Source organism: Cavia porcellus, unplaced genomic scaffold (assembly GCF_034190915.1).
Source record: "Cavia porcellus strain 051 isolate PalLab524CR breed Dunkin Hartley unplaced genomic scaffold, mCavPor4.1 scaffold_3, whole genome shotgun sequence".
Classification (NCBI taxonomy): domain Eukaryota; kingdom Metazoa; phylum Chordata; class Mammalia; order Rodentia; family Caviidae; genus Cavia; species Cavia porcellus.
Genome location: NW_026947486.1, coordinates 103,674,951 through 103,690,614, shown reverse-complemented (window position 1 = coordinate 103,690,614; position 15,664 = coordinate 103,674,951). Strand labels below are relative to the sequence as shown.

The 15,664-nt window shown below is 47.1% G+C and overlaps 1 protein-coding gene across 2 annotated transcripts; it reads right to left on the bottom strand.

Annotated features, from left to right (window-relative positions):
• Positions 1–2,872: 2,872 nt before the first annotated feature.
• On the bottom strand, positions 2,873–14,064 carry Zic3 (Zic family member 3). Of its 2 annotated transcripts, none has more exons than XM_063246464.1 (3): positions 12,450–14,064; positions 11,162–11,325; positions 2,873–3,405 (listed from the first exon to the last, which is right to left on the bottom strand). In XM_063246464.1, the coding sequence occupies exons 1-3, from the start codon at positions 13,507–13,509 to the stop codon at positions 3,256–3,258; spliced, it is 1,374 nt and encodes a 457-aa protein (XP_063102534.1). In that variant the 5' UTR covers positions 13,510–14,064; the 3' UTR covers positions 2,873–3,255. The 2 variants fall into 2 exon arrangements, with proteins under 2 accessions (XP_063102534.1, XP_063102533.1); XM_063246463.1 differs by lacking the exon at positions 2,873–3,405 and adding an exon at positions 8,219–10,367 and having other exon boundaries at positions 12,450–14,063.
• Positions 14,065–15,664: the final 1,600 nt, after the last annotated feature.

Below are 15,664 nucleotides of genomic sequence, written 5' to 3'. Positions count from 1 at the left end.
CTGAAAAAAATCACAATGCTGTGGTAGAACCTTTCCCAAAATGTAAAAAAATTATTTATTTTTGATGCTGAGGATTCAACTCAGATTCCCTCAACTTTATTTGTGTGGGTATTTGAGACAGGGTCGGTTTATGCAGTTCAGTTTGGCTTCGAACTCAGTATGTAGCCCAGACTGGTCTCCAATTTACATCCTTCCTCAGCCCCCTAAGTACTGGAGTAACAGGTGTGCACCACCATTCCTGGCTTCCAAGCCTCAATTCTATTAACAAAATCATCAGCAGAATGTGGCATACCCTTGTGATCCCAGCTCTTCAGGAGGCTGAGGGAGGAAGGTCACAAGTTTGAAATCAGCCTGGGCAATTACGCAAGACCCCTGTCTCAGAATTTAGGAGGGAGGGGGAGAAAAGATGGAGAGAGAGAGGGAGAGGGAGAGAAAGACAAGCAGAGAGAGAGACAACTGGGGTGTTAACTAATTAATTAGTGAAATAAAACAATCAAAGAACTCTTTAAAACATAATAAAACTCAAAGTATGGCTGTGAAATAATAAGATGGATGGCTTTTTGTTGTTGTTGTTAATGAAACCAATACCCAAGGAGTACATAAACTTATACCAAGGATGCTGACATTGGTCGAAACATTTTGAGACACCTCTTTGGGAGTTTCTTTCAGGCATAACATCTAAGCCTCACAACAAAATCAGCCTCATTACTCTATAGTAGCACTCATAATACTAACATAAATTTACTAGGGAGTACTGAATAATTTAAGACATAAGATTTAGTCTTTTTGTTACTTGTGAATATCAACTTTCATACTGTAAATTTGTTATATATAAGAATCAAGTTGTTGACTAAAGTAAAAATTTTATCCAATTAAAAGGAAACCATTAAATTATCACATTTACAGATTTTAAATACACAACTTATTTTTATCTATGAAAATGTGTATTCATTGGAAGATAATGAACAGGCATTTAATAACATTTTAATATTATGTGTTTAAATATTCATAGCTATGTTCATAAACCCACGTCTGATATAATGATTATGTTTATGAAATGCAGTATTTCTTTGATGCCCCAAATCTCCTATTTTCTGAAAACTGTATTTGCACCCCAATACAAAACATAACATGCTTTAAATAATATATTTTATAATATTAAAAATAGCAAGCTACTCAAAAGCAATAAAACAATAAATACCTTCATAGGGAAAAGAAAGAACTTAACATTTGTTCAGGAACTACTCTGTAAGAAGGCTCTTCATGGGCATTTTCTTTAGTCCTTAGAACAACTCTAGGAGATACTAGGATCACATTACAGCTGGCTGACACACAACTTTGTATCTTACTTTCCATGGGGATTTTGAGTAATACCATTGTAAGTCTCTACTGCTCCTTTGCAATGCCATAGTTCTAGTTTTGGTTTGATTTTTGTTTTCCTTTTGAGGCAGTGTCTCACAGTGCAGCCCAGGCTGGTCTGGAATGTACTATGTCACCCAGGTTGGCCTCACGCTTACTATCTCCTGCCCGAGTTTCCCCAGTGCTACTGTTGAGATTACAGTAGTGCACCACCATGCCCAGCTTGGTTTTTGTCTTAAAAGCAAAAAACAAAATAAAAATTCCACCAACATTCTTATGGAGGATAAAAGAAAGGCCAAGTTTGCTTGCTGAAAATCAAAGAATCAGAATTCCTTGACTGGCTCTTCTATTCTTGATGTAAATGAACAACAGGAATCAGAGAGATGAGTGATTTTCCCAAGATAAGCATTTCCCCCACCACTTAAAAATTATGAAATCATGAGTCTACTTATCAGAAATTTTAATAAAACTAGATCTAAAGATCCAATAGCTATATATTCTATCAGGCTGCAATTTTGTAATACTTCATCATGGCATAATCATGCCAAATAAATAGAATGATGGCCATTTAAAGATTATATTAGATTACAGATGTTAAATTTAAAATGAGAAATCAAGTATCTGGAGTTCGAAGAATTTCTCTGAAGTGTCTTCATCTTCTCTCACACTACAGTTAATTAATGACAACTAGTGTTTTAATAACACCTATATTCCATGATTCTCTAAGTGTTCTAATCAATGGTTGCCAAGTTGTCTGCTCCAAATATCATTTCAGGGCTTCTGAATAATACACATACAATGTAATGTCCCTTCTGAATGTCAGAGAGGCCTTCTTTTCACCTTTTGAGATTGTCCTTGGCTTGATCTTTACCTCTCTTTCCCCACTAAACGGTAGTATTCAAATGCTCTTTCTTCCCTCCAAACTCCGGCCTCCATTCCTTCCTTCTTACCACTCTAATCAATCCTTGCCTCTGAATTCTTCCCTGAATCTCCCCAGCATCTGGCCTTGGGCCCCTAGGCTGGCAGACAAAACTCTGAAAATCACTTGATTGGGGTTTGTTCACACTCTGCCACCATCCCAGCTGATTGCTCAGTGAAGGCCCAGTGTTATGTCGCTGGTGGAGTTTGAGAAAGGTTTTTACTGTGTAGCTCAGGTCATATACTCCAGAGTGCCCTTGAAGTCAGGGTCCTTCTGCTTCAGACTACCATACTAGAATTACAGTTGTGTACCACAATACCTGACTCAAAATGCATTTTTTTTTTTTTTTGTCTTTTTCCTTTTTATCGGTACCGGGGATCGAACTCACGACTGCCTGCTTGCAAAGCAGGTGCTTATGCCGCTGAGCTAAATCCCCAGCCCCCCAAAATGCATTTTTATACATGCAAAATATGAACAGAATATAAATTGTCTCAATTCGACAGGTTAATTGAGGTTATTTAGGGGTTATCGTTGTCACTATAATAAAACAATAGTCACAAAAATAATATAAATGATTTTTATTGAAGTCAAACAATAATAAAAATTCTGGGTATTCCTTTTGGAACATAAGCATGGAATTGACAAAACAAGTATTCATGTTTCCAGTTTTAAACACTTTAGTTCTACACGTGGAGTGCAGATATTTGAGAAAGATTTTCAACAATGCATGAGATAATGCATCCTGGGTTATGAATTAGGCCAGTCTTCACCTCTGTCTTCCCATTTATAAATCCTAAATTGAAGGGGGGGGGGGCTTTTTTTGAATTTTCATTTCACAAATGATTGCTCAACACAGAATGAAATATACCAAAAGAAGAAAATAGTCTTTTTATACCTAGGAGAGAAGCAACTACTCTTAAAATGATCACTTCAGGGTAACAGACATCCAAATTGATGTGGTTTTCTTTGAAACCTCATCAGTAAATCATTTCGTGCACAGTAGGTTCAGCATTAACCCTGCATTTAGGATAGGTAGTGTTATGAAGGGCTGGCTGCTGCATACCAACGTCAGTATCAAGTTCTTCGTCAGGCATTAGAGACTGTCCCAGATACCAAGCAGGACAACACTGGCAAGAAAAAAAAAAGTGAACTGCAGATAGGTCGAAACAGGTCAAATTTTCTCATAGAAAAATGGCATAAAATATTATGTGGATATGCTAGGTGATAATAAAACAAGATGGAATCTTTAATTTTAACACCTTATATCCAAATGATCTTTACATAGGTTGTATTTTCATAAAGAACATTAGACAATACATACACCCTCTTAATGGTAAACATCATAGAGTTGCCATCTGGTGAGAGCTATTTTTATAGTGCTATAAAGCTTACATTTCTCTCCATTCATCAGATTAGCAAACAGTTTGAATAGTTATCAGATGAAAGCACACAAAATTGCTTGCTCTGTTAGATATTTTTTAAAGAATGGTGTTGTCCTCTTCAGTTATCCTCGATTTTTGAAACTGGAATTTCTCTAATTTTCAAAGAATTTATGCTGCTGTGTTAAAGGTTACCATTAGTCCAAATGATCTGAACCTTTCCCTCTTTACATGCTTCCTAGCAAATTCAGTGTTTTCCAAACTGTACATTTCAATAGTTATGACAGAAACCAAATATCAGTGAGAAAAGAAGTCCCCTTTTGACTCATCAAATATAAGCGCTCCACCAGTTTATCACTTGCCCAGTTTTGCAGAAATTTCATTCACATAGCTCTTATGAAAATCAACCAGTTTTACCCTATCAAATGACCCAAAGAACACCGCAGGTATCCAGGAGAAACATTTCACGAATGTATCTTAGCTTGAATTTAAAGTCAATTTAAGAGACAATCGGGGCTCTGTAGAGCCAAACTCTAGTCTAACCAGTGGCTAAAGCTTTTCCCATTTAATGAACATTTTATTTTGCAGACTTTTGGTATCAAGAGATTTAACCAGGAAAAAGCTCAAACCTCAGGTTTCAAACGACAGCATGGAAAAATATACAGCAAGCACCATTTACTTCCTTTGATCTCTCAAAGATGTCAATATACTAAGTTCACTGAGGGAGTGGGAGGCGTGGCCGAACCCGGGGAGGAAACTTGGCCCATAGGAAAGAAAAAAAAAAAAAAAAAAAAAAAATCAGTTTGGTGGCAATTTCAAAACAAGTTTCCAAACTGCTGAAGAGGTTCCAGTCCCTTTGACTTGCAGAAATCATACATAAGAAAAGGCCAGAAAATACTATAGGGCATGCTTATTTTAATTGCTCAGGGGTTTCCAATGCAAAGCACGACAACTTAAATGCATAGTCCAAATTCTTGCTCCAAAGCCGTCTTCTTTGTGCACTGAAAAGGAGGAAAGACAACCCCATCAATTGTTCTCTGCAGATAAAGGCACTGTTTTGCAGATTTCCCCCAAATCAGAGCCAGTCTTGCTAATGACCTGCCCACCCACCTGGGGCCCTACCCAAGGTGGCCCTCCAAAGCTGGCCCACATTTCAGGAGCCCTTAAGTTTGACGCTGGACAGTCCCGAGGTTTGTCGTTCTGTTTAGCTGTTGGTCTCCATGAAGAGGCAACGTTAAAGTGTTCGTGCTGCTTATTTGCCTAGAGTTGGGGGTCAATAACCACACTTTTCAAATCTCACATTCCCCATCCCTCACGACAGACACAGCTGATGGTGAACCCGCAGGATATTTTTTTTTTCTTCTTTTCCGTCTTTTTTCTGCAGACAAAACGTGAGGTGGAGATCTCAGAGCTACCCCGGGTTCTTCACAAATTAGCATTGAGGCAGTTAAGCAAAAGCTGAATCAAAGTTTTAGTGATTGTGGCCTTTTCCCTTTCTTAATCCAAGATCGCCAGCTGTGGTGGCACATACAAAAGCAACGATTTAAATGAGATACGCAGAAGACGGGGGCCTGGGCAACGTGGAGTGTTCAAGTTGCCAATAGTGTAGGTTGACAAGCCGGACTAATGTATTAGCAAATGAAGCCTAAGTACCCCCTTCCTCACGGACTCCTCTTTGGTCCTGAGAAGGGACCAGTGTCCACCCCTGCGCGATTTTAGCGGCTCGGAGTGTGTGTGGGGCAGCTTGTGAAATCCCGACGGGGACCCCCATCATTGGAAAGGGCACCCATCCATGAGAGTCAGGGGAAATGTTCAAGTTGGGGCAACGGGGTGAAGCGGCCTCCAGTGGCTTTTATGTCCCAGACCTGTGGGAACCCGCCCCGCCCCCAAAGGCCACGCCAACTTTCCACGAGAGGCCTGGGAAGAACTTCTTCCATTCTGGCTTTTTATTTTTCTAACAATTCTGCGTTCGGCCGCCACCACGACCCACACCTTGCCTGGAGACGCCGGAGCTGCGGGATCACTTGGGGGAGTCTAAAGCACAGGACAGCGCCGCGGCTCCGGTCCGCGCAGCGCGGCGCTCCGCGGGGGTTCGCATCCGGCCGCCATGTTCACCACTCCAGAGCCGCCCCCAAACCCACCCCCGCGCCACTTCCCTCTCCGCCCCTCCCCCCTCCGCCAGCACGGTCGGGGCTTCGCGGCGCTGCAAAGCCGCTTTCAACTCCCCCCCACCCCGCGCAGCAGAAGCCGATTCGACGGCTGCGGGCTGTGCGCCTGCGCGCGGCTGGAGGGCGGGGGGGCGTCCTACGGGCCCCGCCGCGGCTTGAAAAGGCCAGAGCCACGGGGAGCGGGGGAGGAGCTGGGGCCCGGCCCGGAGCCTCCTCTTTCCTCTCAGCGGGTCCTCGCTCAGGTCCCGGCCCGGCTCTCACACGTGCGCGCTAAAAACCCACTTCAAAGTGCGTCCCGGCGCGGGGCGGCCCCTTTGGGCCAGCCCTCGGGCTCCAGCGCGGGTTTCTCCCGGGCCTCGCCGCCCCTCCGTGCCAGGCGCTGCGAGGACCCCGCCGTTGCAGCCGGGCTGTGCGCCCCTCGCGGCCCAACCCCGGGACCGGCCTGCGGCCTTCGGGCCAACAAGCGCGGCGCTCGCCACCCAACTCCCCACCCCCTCTGCGTTCAGAAAATGAATGGCACACAAAGTTTGTGGCTGGCGCTACTCTGGCCTTCGGAGCTCACCATTGTTTGGGCTCGTATTGACCCCAGGTCCGGATTAGGCAGCGGCTGATTCCTGCTTTACAGCCCCGCCGGCCTAATGAGGCCGAGAGGCGATGGGGCACGAAGCGTCCTTGGAGCCTAAGCGACCGCGACCGCCAGCTTACGGCCGCCGAGGGCCCTGTAGGTGGAGGTCAGAGGGTCAGCGGGCTGAGACCGCGGGAGAATTGACCGTAGGAAATGAGGTCCCCTGCTCCCTGCCAGATCATCAACCCGGACTTGCAAAAACTTGGTGTGTGGACAAGGAGCCCGGGGGTGAGGAATCCGACAGAAGCCCGAACTTCCAGAGGCCTGTGACAGAGGGCCAGCCAAGATGCCAAAACCTAAGAACCACTCTTGGGGTAATGGGCATCATGCTTCTTTTAGAAAGTTGGGTGAAGGACACTTTCTGGTTTGATTTTGAGGGCTCTTCTTAGGAGGAAAACGGAGAGTCAGGGAGTCAGGGGATGAAAGAGCCCGAGAAATCAGGTGGGGCGGGACAGAGGGTGGTCCAGGGCATACCAACGTTCCCTGGGAGGCATTGTGAGCTAGGTTGCAGCCCGCACATCTCCGATCTTCCTGGACCTAGGACTGACTGCCCTGCTCGAAGGCGGCCACAATGCTGTCTTGGGTGGAAATAGCTATCTTCCCTTTTCCCACCCAACAGTGGGAACCCTATGCTAAATCAATTGTCATGAAAAAGATAATGGGCTTTAACAAATGTCTTACCAGGTACAGGAAAGGAAATAAGGAGTAGATTATTAACAGCCTAGCGCGGGCTTTGGGCTTTTTCGCTTATGATTAAGGGGGTTCAATAACTCTAAAGATAATTTACTGCAAATTCAAGAATGTAAATGTGTACTGCCAAAGTTAGATTTAGGGAAAAAGAAAAAGAAATTTTAACCAAAATCAATAATTTTCTCTTTCAAAAATGATAAAAGCATAGAACATAATTTTGAGAAATTTGCTGTGCCCAAATTAGAGGTAATCATACATAGGAGTTAAGCTTTTATATTCTTACTATTGATTATCATCATTGCTTAATTGTCATCTTCCTCTCTTAAGATACAGTGCTTTCCTATAAAATTTTAGGATAATTTCAGGCACCTAAGAAAAAATTAAACTTTTTGTCTCCTAAGGAGATATTTTGTGTGTTTGGGGGTGGGAGGAGTGGGCAAGTTGCTGAGTAAATTTGACAACCAACCCATCTCCATTTAAGGCCAGGTTAGGGGAGGAGGAGGGACCTCCTGGAGAAATTGGTAAACTCTGAAAGTTTATTGCATGTGTTAGAAGAAAAGCACACTTTCTAGATTTCACAACGATAAACATTTAGAACCAGGCTTAGGAATATACACTTTCTGAAAACTTGCTAAGCATGTATATGATCTCTGATTTGAAGTGAAGAAAAAAGCCTCACAGTAATCTGGTCCAGCCCCCTCAATGTCAAGGTCAAGGCTGGATGGAGTGTCTGAATGGGGAGTGGTAGACTGACCAGTTACCTGCTAATCCCTGGTGTAGTCATCCCAATCTCTTCGTGGCATTCAGGCTTGGATATTGGTGGAGTAAAGTGCAAAAGATCCCATTCTCCACTAATAAAAAAAATTACCTCCAAAGCAATTTGCAATTAGAGACTGTCAATAACTAATTGTCTGTTGACAAAGATCAATAGATAACAAAATAGATTGCTTCAACTATATCCAGGGAATCAAAGTTTCTTTTAATCATCAGAAATTCTCTAAGTGTCACAATTTTAGGTTGATTTATTTGAACGTGAAAAAAATATTGGGCACCAAATACAAAAATGTTATGACATAAATAAGATGTGCCAATACTTTATTTCTTTGAAAAGAACAATCAACAAAATTCTAGGATTGAAAATGATTATATATAAAACCAAATTGACTGCCACCAAAAAGCCCCCAAGCCCTGCCCCTTAAAGAGAAAGAGATTCTTAAGTCTATTCATTACATTTCTAAATACTTTACAATTCCTTATCTCCACTTTTCTGTTATTCATGCAGAGACTGGGCTCTCAATAACAAACAGCACCCTAATAAAAAAAAGTCTTAATACTCCAACCACCCCAATCCCCCAAAATAATAGTTTTTTTTCCACAGAACCATTATAAAAAGAACTGTTTGTCCAAATGTGTTGCTTCACTGAAGAGTAAATGGATTATTAACATTTTATCACAAAGCAAACAACCATTTTTCATTGTTATTGATTTTAATGGAAACAATGCTCTTAACATCTTGGCCTACAAATAATGAACTTTAAAAATAACATTTTGCAAATGTTTTTTTCCATATTATTTCAGAACTGCTGTAGTTATTACACCACTATGTAAATATTATCAATAATTGTGATAATTATGAACTGAACTATATACAGCAAACAAGTCAGCCTTTGCCTTCCAAAATTTAAATGGAGTATGGTTCTTTTCAGAAACACTTTAACCATAAATAAGCACTGCTCCACTGGCCTTGCTTATCACCTCTGTTCCAGACATATGCCATGTTTTGAGAATAGAGAGCTAGATAGATTTGGTAGGCAGATTAGATAAGTCATAGATACAAACATATAGGTATATGGGTGATCTCTAGATAGAACAGACATGCATCCTGCCACAATTTTCATTTTTAAGTCAGGTAATAAAGAACTAAGGGACATAAAACTAATCAGGTTACCTTATGTTTATATATGTATGGCAGGGATGATTAAATCCAGCTTCTCAGTCTTTTGAAGTACAAGATTGAGATGTCATGGCCACTAACTGAATTGATCAGTACTATTTGATTTGCATGCCGAAAATCCAGGACAAACACATTTAAACTCGCAGTTAACCATCTGAGCTAGAGATAAAGGAAGGAGGATCTTCCCAGATGGAAACTGACACTGTAAGGAATCTATACTGCAATAGAAAAATAATTTAACAATAAAAAAGGGATCTGAGTGAGTTATAAATACCAACAAACAAGATTCAAATTTGATCACATCTCCTCTTTGTAGGAGGCTGTTACAAAACAAGAAGAGTCAGCGGTTCAAAAATTGTAAATTGTGTTCTTTCAAAACAATAAATTTTAATGCTAAAGCAGTTATAATCAAAAGCTGTACAGATCTGTTAGAAAACATTTATCCATAAATATTGTTCAGTTCCCGGCACTTGCAGCAATAATTAAATTACAAACGATAAATATGGCATCAACGGATATGTATTTACAAAAAAAAGTTATTACAAAAGGCAACCGTATACTAAACGTCACAATCTGTGTAGAGTTAACATCATATCCTCAGCCTGAAAAAATACTGAACAACAGTTTCGACCCCATTAGACACAGATACATTCACAAGTGTAATGCTTTGAAGAAAAGTTCAAGACATAACAGGACTTTGGCATGGTTTAAGACTGTGAGAGTTTAAACAATCACCACTAAGGCGAAGAATTTCCATCAGTTTAACATTACCACCACCAAGCCTTCTATAACTTCCTCAAGAAACAGGACAATTGTTAAAATGAACTGAAGGAGTTTCAGAATGGGGTGGGCAGACAGCAAGAGGAAGGGGAGAAAAAAAAGCCATGAAAAGATTTTGTAAAAAATCCTTCAAATGCCAAAACATATTTTCTAATCCTGAGAAAAGGGCATGGCTACTTTTGGATCTTGCCCCAAACCTTCCTGGATAATTGCAATTGACAAGATGTAGCCCTATATATGGCCTCTTGCATTAAAAATTCCATTTCCATCTGAGTGGTCTCAGTTTTCTTTTTTAAATGCATTTGGGTTATCCTCAGACGTACCATTCGTTAAAATTGGGAGGAAGTCCAGGGTTGTGGCTGGCGCTAGTTTGAACTGCAGAAGGGGTTTTAGTGGTATCTTTACTGTTTGCAGAAGCTATAGCGGGTGGAGTGGAAGATTCATAGCCTGAACTGGCAGCAGGGGAGGAATCTGACCCTTGAGATTCATGAACCTAAAATTAACATGTATATATTATAATGAATATAATTCCAACTGGCAATGTGCAAGCAAAAACAAGAGCAGAATTTGACCACTGTAAGAGCAAGACCGCCCAGTGACCCACTTAAAAGTGAAACGCTGCTTTAAAATAATCCATATTACCAATGTCTAGAAAACCCACATATGTTTGCCAAAAACGAGGTCCTGCTCGAAGGCTGGCATTAGGGAAAAGGAATAAAGCACTCTGTTTTAGTCATCCATTTCGAAAAAAAACCGCTTCCTCCGTGGACGGAGTGGTTAAACAGTTACTCAGCAGGGCCCTACAAATTAGTAACTCCGGGCCCAGGTTTTCGATTTGGGAAAGCAGGTATGGAGAACGATTGGCAGAGGGGTCCCAGGCAATGCCAAGTCTCAGACAAATGTATGGGAACTAGACCGTGCTCCTCGGCCCTATTGTTTTATGGGAAGCCGAAGAACAAACGAACGACTCTCTCCCGGGTTCCACGCGGCCACTCTAGGTTCTCACCGCGGGCTGAGCCTGGAAGAGGCAGCCTCTGCAGCCTCCAGCCCCGGTGAGCTTGGCTAGTGCTTCTCAGTAAACTGACTGCTGCTCCCTCCTGTCTTTCCTCCTCCCTGCTCTCTCCTATCCCCACCCCCACCCCCAAAATGGGTTCAAGGTGTCACCGCTGAAGCAAATCGGATTTAATGTGGACGACTGAGGGTTGGCAGCGCGGGCGCTTCTGCTCCGCTGCCTGGAGTCGGGCAGAGTGTTTACAAACCGCCGACCGCTAATAAAGAGGTAATTACCTTCATGTGCTTGCGCAGGGAGCTCGGGTGTGTGTAGGACTTGTCGCACACTTTGCAGATGTAGGGCTTATCCGAGGTGTGCACATGCATGTGCTTCTTGCGGTCGCTGCTGTTGGCAAAGCGTCTGTCACAGCCATCAAATTCACATTTGAAAGGTTTCTCACCTGCAAAATGCAAAAATGCAAAAGAAGGAAATATGATCAGAGCCAGAAGATTCCCAGGACCTAGCAGCAGGAGACAGAGCGCACCCTGCGGTCTCCCCGGTGAGGGATCTCCGACTGGGGGAGGCTGCGGCATCTCTTTTCCCTGGAGGAAAATGGAGAGCGTGGATTGAACACGCTGGTTTGGGAAGTGGTGGTCCGGGGCGGGGTTGGGGCAGGGCTGGCCCACAGCCCGATCGTCCCTTTGTTCTCCCAGGACGAGAAAGCTCCTGGCCCCTCCGAAGTTTCCCCTAAGTGGCGGTTCCACCCCAACCCGCCCAGGGTTCCTAAAGCGCGGAGACGTTCCACCGTCACCACGGCGACCTAACCAAGCTCGGCGGGACAATGGGCCAGGGACAGGAAAATCCCGTCCAGCCCAGTCTTTGTATTTTTTAATTTGCCTCTTTCAAATGTAGCGGCTTTGGTAAGTACGGTTTTTAAAAGACTGGGTAGTCGTGCTGCCGTTCGGACAGAGAAAAACATTACAAATCCGGGGACTACAGCCACTTGTTCGAGATGTTCTGAACAAGCCATGAAACTGTGGTGCCTTTTCTACTTTTGCTTCCCTCCCAGAGGACTGAACTCAACCTGGAACTCCAAATAAAAATAGTTTGACAAAAGTACCAGTCATTTAATGAGGAGATGTGCCAATCAAGTGTAAAAAAGAGCGGAAGTAACTGAAAGTTAGTTTTCATTAGCATTTCTATGGTTCCCTTCCTCGAATGTGTGCGGAGAGCTAAATCGCTTGTAAGCAATACACTCTCGAAACATTCGGAGTCTTCTCTTCCCAGTAACCCAGAAAAGAACACAAAAAAGAGGCGGCGCCAGTTTGTTCCTGGGCCCGAGAAGGTCCCAATTAGTTCCCGGGACCGCAGGGCGGCCGGCCCTGGAAGTTAGAACTGGGCAAAAAAGTGCCGCGGGTCGTGAGGGCGAGGGGTGGAGGGGCACTGACAGCGCTTTTGCACCCCCCCCCAACGGCCTCAGCGGGGCGCCACCCCTTTCTCCGGACCCTACTCTCCCCCTCTCCCTCAAGCCACACGTCGGCTCCGTGGCGAGTGCCCTGGTGAACCCGCTCGTCTCCCCCTTACCTGTGTGGGTCCTCTTATGGATCTTGAGATTCTCAGAACGGGCAAAAATCTTTCCGCAGCCCGGGAAGGGGCACGGGAAAGGCTTTTCGCCCGTGTGCACTCGGATGTGGTTGACCAGTTTGTACTTCGCCTTGAAGGACTTGCCCTCGCGGGGGCACTCCTCCCAATAGCAGACGTGGTTGTTCTGCTCGGGTCCCCCCACATGCTCCATGGTAACGTGCGTCACCAGCTCGTGCATGGTGCTGAAGGTCCGGTCGCAGCTCTTCTTGGGCCGGCTCAGCTGAGACTCGTCGATCCACTTGCACGACAGCTCCTGCTTGATGGGCTGCCGCATGTAACGGAAGAAGGCCCCCGGCCCGTGGTGGGCAGCCACGTTCACGCCCATGTTCATGTTCATGGGGCTGTAGTTCGGGAACTGCGCGCCGGCTGAATAGGGGTCCGTGCGCGGGCTGGCCACCGGGCGGTACGGGTCAGCTCGGCCGAACAACTCCCCGCGCAGCCCCAGGTGGACTTGGTTGTTGTCCACGTGCCCTGTGGGCGACGGGTGCCCAGCGCCCTGCTCGTGCAGCCCGGGAAAGAGCAGGTAGCTGGGGGGTTCGGGAATACCCGCCGGGGCGTGGAGGCTGCTCGCCGAGCCGGCGAAGAGCCCGTGCTGCCCGCCCCCTGAGGTTGCCTCGCTGAGCCCGGAGCCCCGCTGGCGGAACAGAAAGTCGCGCGTGGAGTTGAAGGCGGCCGAGGCGGCGCCGCCGTAGCTGGGCACCTGGCCGGCGTGGTGATGGTGATGGTGGTGGTGATGGTGGCCCAGGGCGTTGGCGTAGCCCGAACCTTGCGGAGTAAAAGCCGAGCTCTGACCCGAAGACAGATCGTGCGCGGCCGCCGGGCTCAGTTTGAAGGCGGCGGCGGCAGCGGCGGCGGCGGCGGCGGCGTGGGTTGAGTCCCCGAAGGGATTCAGTCCCATTCCCGCCGGCTCTCGGTTGGGCATCTCGTGGTGGCGCGGCGCGCCGAAGCTGCCCACACCCAGCCCGGGGAACTGCGGGCCTCCGTCCAGGAGCATCGTCATAGATGGGACGTTCCAAACACTGGCGATCCGGCCGGAGCGAGCAGCGGTGGAGGCGGAGGAGGGGCTCTCCGAAGTGCCGTAGTAGGAGGATGGCGGCGGCAGGACGCTGCAGGGAGACCCCTGAGGCGCAACCAGGAGCTGCAACTTTCCGTCGCTGAGAGTCTCCTGCAGAGGCAAGGGAGGGAGGAGGGGAAGAAAAAGGAGCGGGGGTGGGGGGAGAAGGGGGAAAGGAGAAGGGAGGAGAAAAGACTCTAGGACTAGATCTGGTTTAACAAACTAACAGGAGCGCACAAAGAAAAATAAGCAAAATAATATTGGAGGGAGGGGTTTGTCAATCCCGTGCCGGGTTCCCCTCCTCTCCCCGAGAGCGTGGACCCCCCGGGGCTAGGAGGCTCCCTGGGTACAGGCCTCCGGCTGGGCTGCGCCAAGCGGCGGAGCCCGATCGCGGCCGGCAGCGGGCAGCGGACAGCAGGCAGGCTGGATCCTCGCCGTTCGACTCGCAAGTCCCAGCCTCTTCGCCTCCAGAGTAATGTCCTTGGACTGATAAGTCAATCACTCACTCTCTCACATAAACCAAGCGGGAGGCCCGGCGGCGCGCGCCAATGGGGAGCCAGCTGCCCCGCGGTCACCTGACCCCCCGGCCCCGCAGCCTATTGGTCGCCGCCTCCCTGATTGGCAGCGCGAAGCGGAGAACATGGCAGCCGCGGCCGAGCGGCTGCAGCTGATTGGGCAGCTGCCGGGCGCCTGGCAGGTGAGGCGACGGCTGCCAAGCGACCGCGAGTGGGCTCTGCGGGGTTTGTGCGGCTATGCGGGACCGCGGCCAGGCTTCAGCCCACAAACGCGAGGCGGAGCCGGCTTGGCTCCGGCTTCGCCCCGGCTCCAAACGGGCCTCCAGCCCCCTCGCCCGTTCCTTACCCGCCGCCTTAGCTAAAAAACTTTGCCCCGCGAGGATCAGCGCCCCTGCGCCTCTCCTTCCGCGCAGCGCGCGACGCCGACCCTGTTAGAGTCCCCGCCGCGACCCACCTTGAGAAGGTTGTCCCCTCGCTGGGTGTATGGCGCAGATCGCCGCACGAGCGCTGCAGTTCCCCGCTCCCGGCCCAGCCGCTGCTTTCACCCCACTGCCCACTGTAAGTCTTGTCGTCCCAGATCTCCAGGACCCAAACAGGGCCAACACATCGCCTGTGTCCCGAGCTGGCGGCAGCAGACAGAGGCCCAAACGAAGAGAAACGATCGCAATTAACGATGGTCTCCCATACTTCCTCTGAGCCAAGTCTTGACCCTTTAGTTTGTGAGTAGCAGTTGGACTCGCCGCCACCCACTCCCCCCATGACACAGCAAGCATGTACAACACAATAAACGCAAGCACACAGCAGGAAACACGGACGCCACGCACTAAACTCAACCACACCACGTGAAACATGCACAGCACACAAGAGTGAGCACACAACACAGAACAACGCCGCAGAACATGACTCAAACACACAACTAGACACATAAGGCAAATGCACACACGGACACAACAGCAAACGCACAAATACTAAACTCTCAGAACACATATCCTGTGTAAACAAAACCAGCACACAGTGCCGAAACGCACAGTAAACACATTACACGCACACACAGAATCCTCGTGCTTCTCTATCACTGTGCTCATCAGCTTTGAATTCTCAACATTTTCAAAGGCAAAGGTAGGGAGGGAAAATGGGGGCCGTGAGATGGAATTTTCTTCACTCTGAGCAGCCAGGGCTTGCTCTCTGCTACTCAGGCAGGGAGAAGAACGTAGTCACCCTGGGAACTACTTAACCATGAAAGATTTACTTTTTTAGGGACCGGTGTTGGCGTCCCCCCACCTTCCCACCCAGTCCTCTCTGGGTGGACCAGTTTCCGACAGGGTTATAAATTCACTTTTGTGTGTGGGGGGGATCGGGGGATGGGTTCAGGAGGCATTTGCAAAGAATGCAGGAGAGAGTGTAAAGACAAGGCCAAGAAAAAGATGGCTGTGATTGTCACATCCCGAGAGGGGCAGAGCCCCCAAGTCTGCGCCTTGAGGCAGTCTCATAGCCTGGCCGCCATCTCTGTAGGAAAGAGAACATCTGATCAAGTTCAGAGGCGCCAGGAGAGACCGCCTCAAGCAGCGCTTTATAACTGCGGTCTT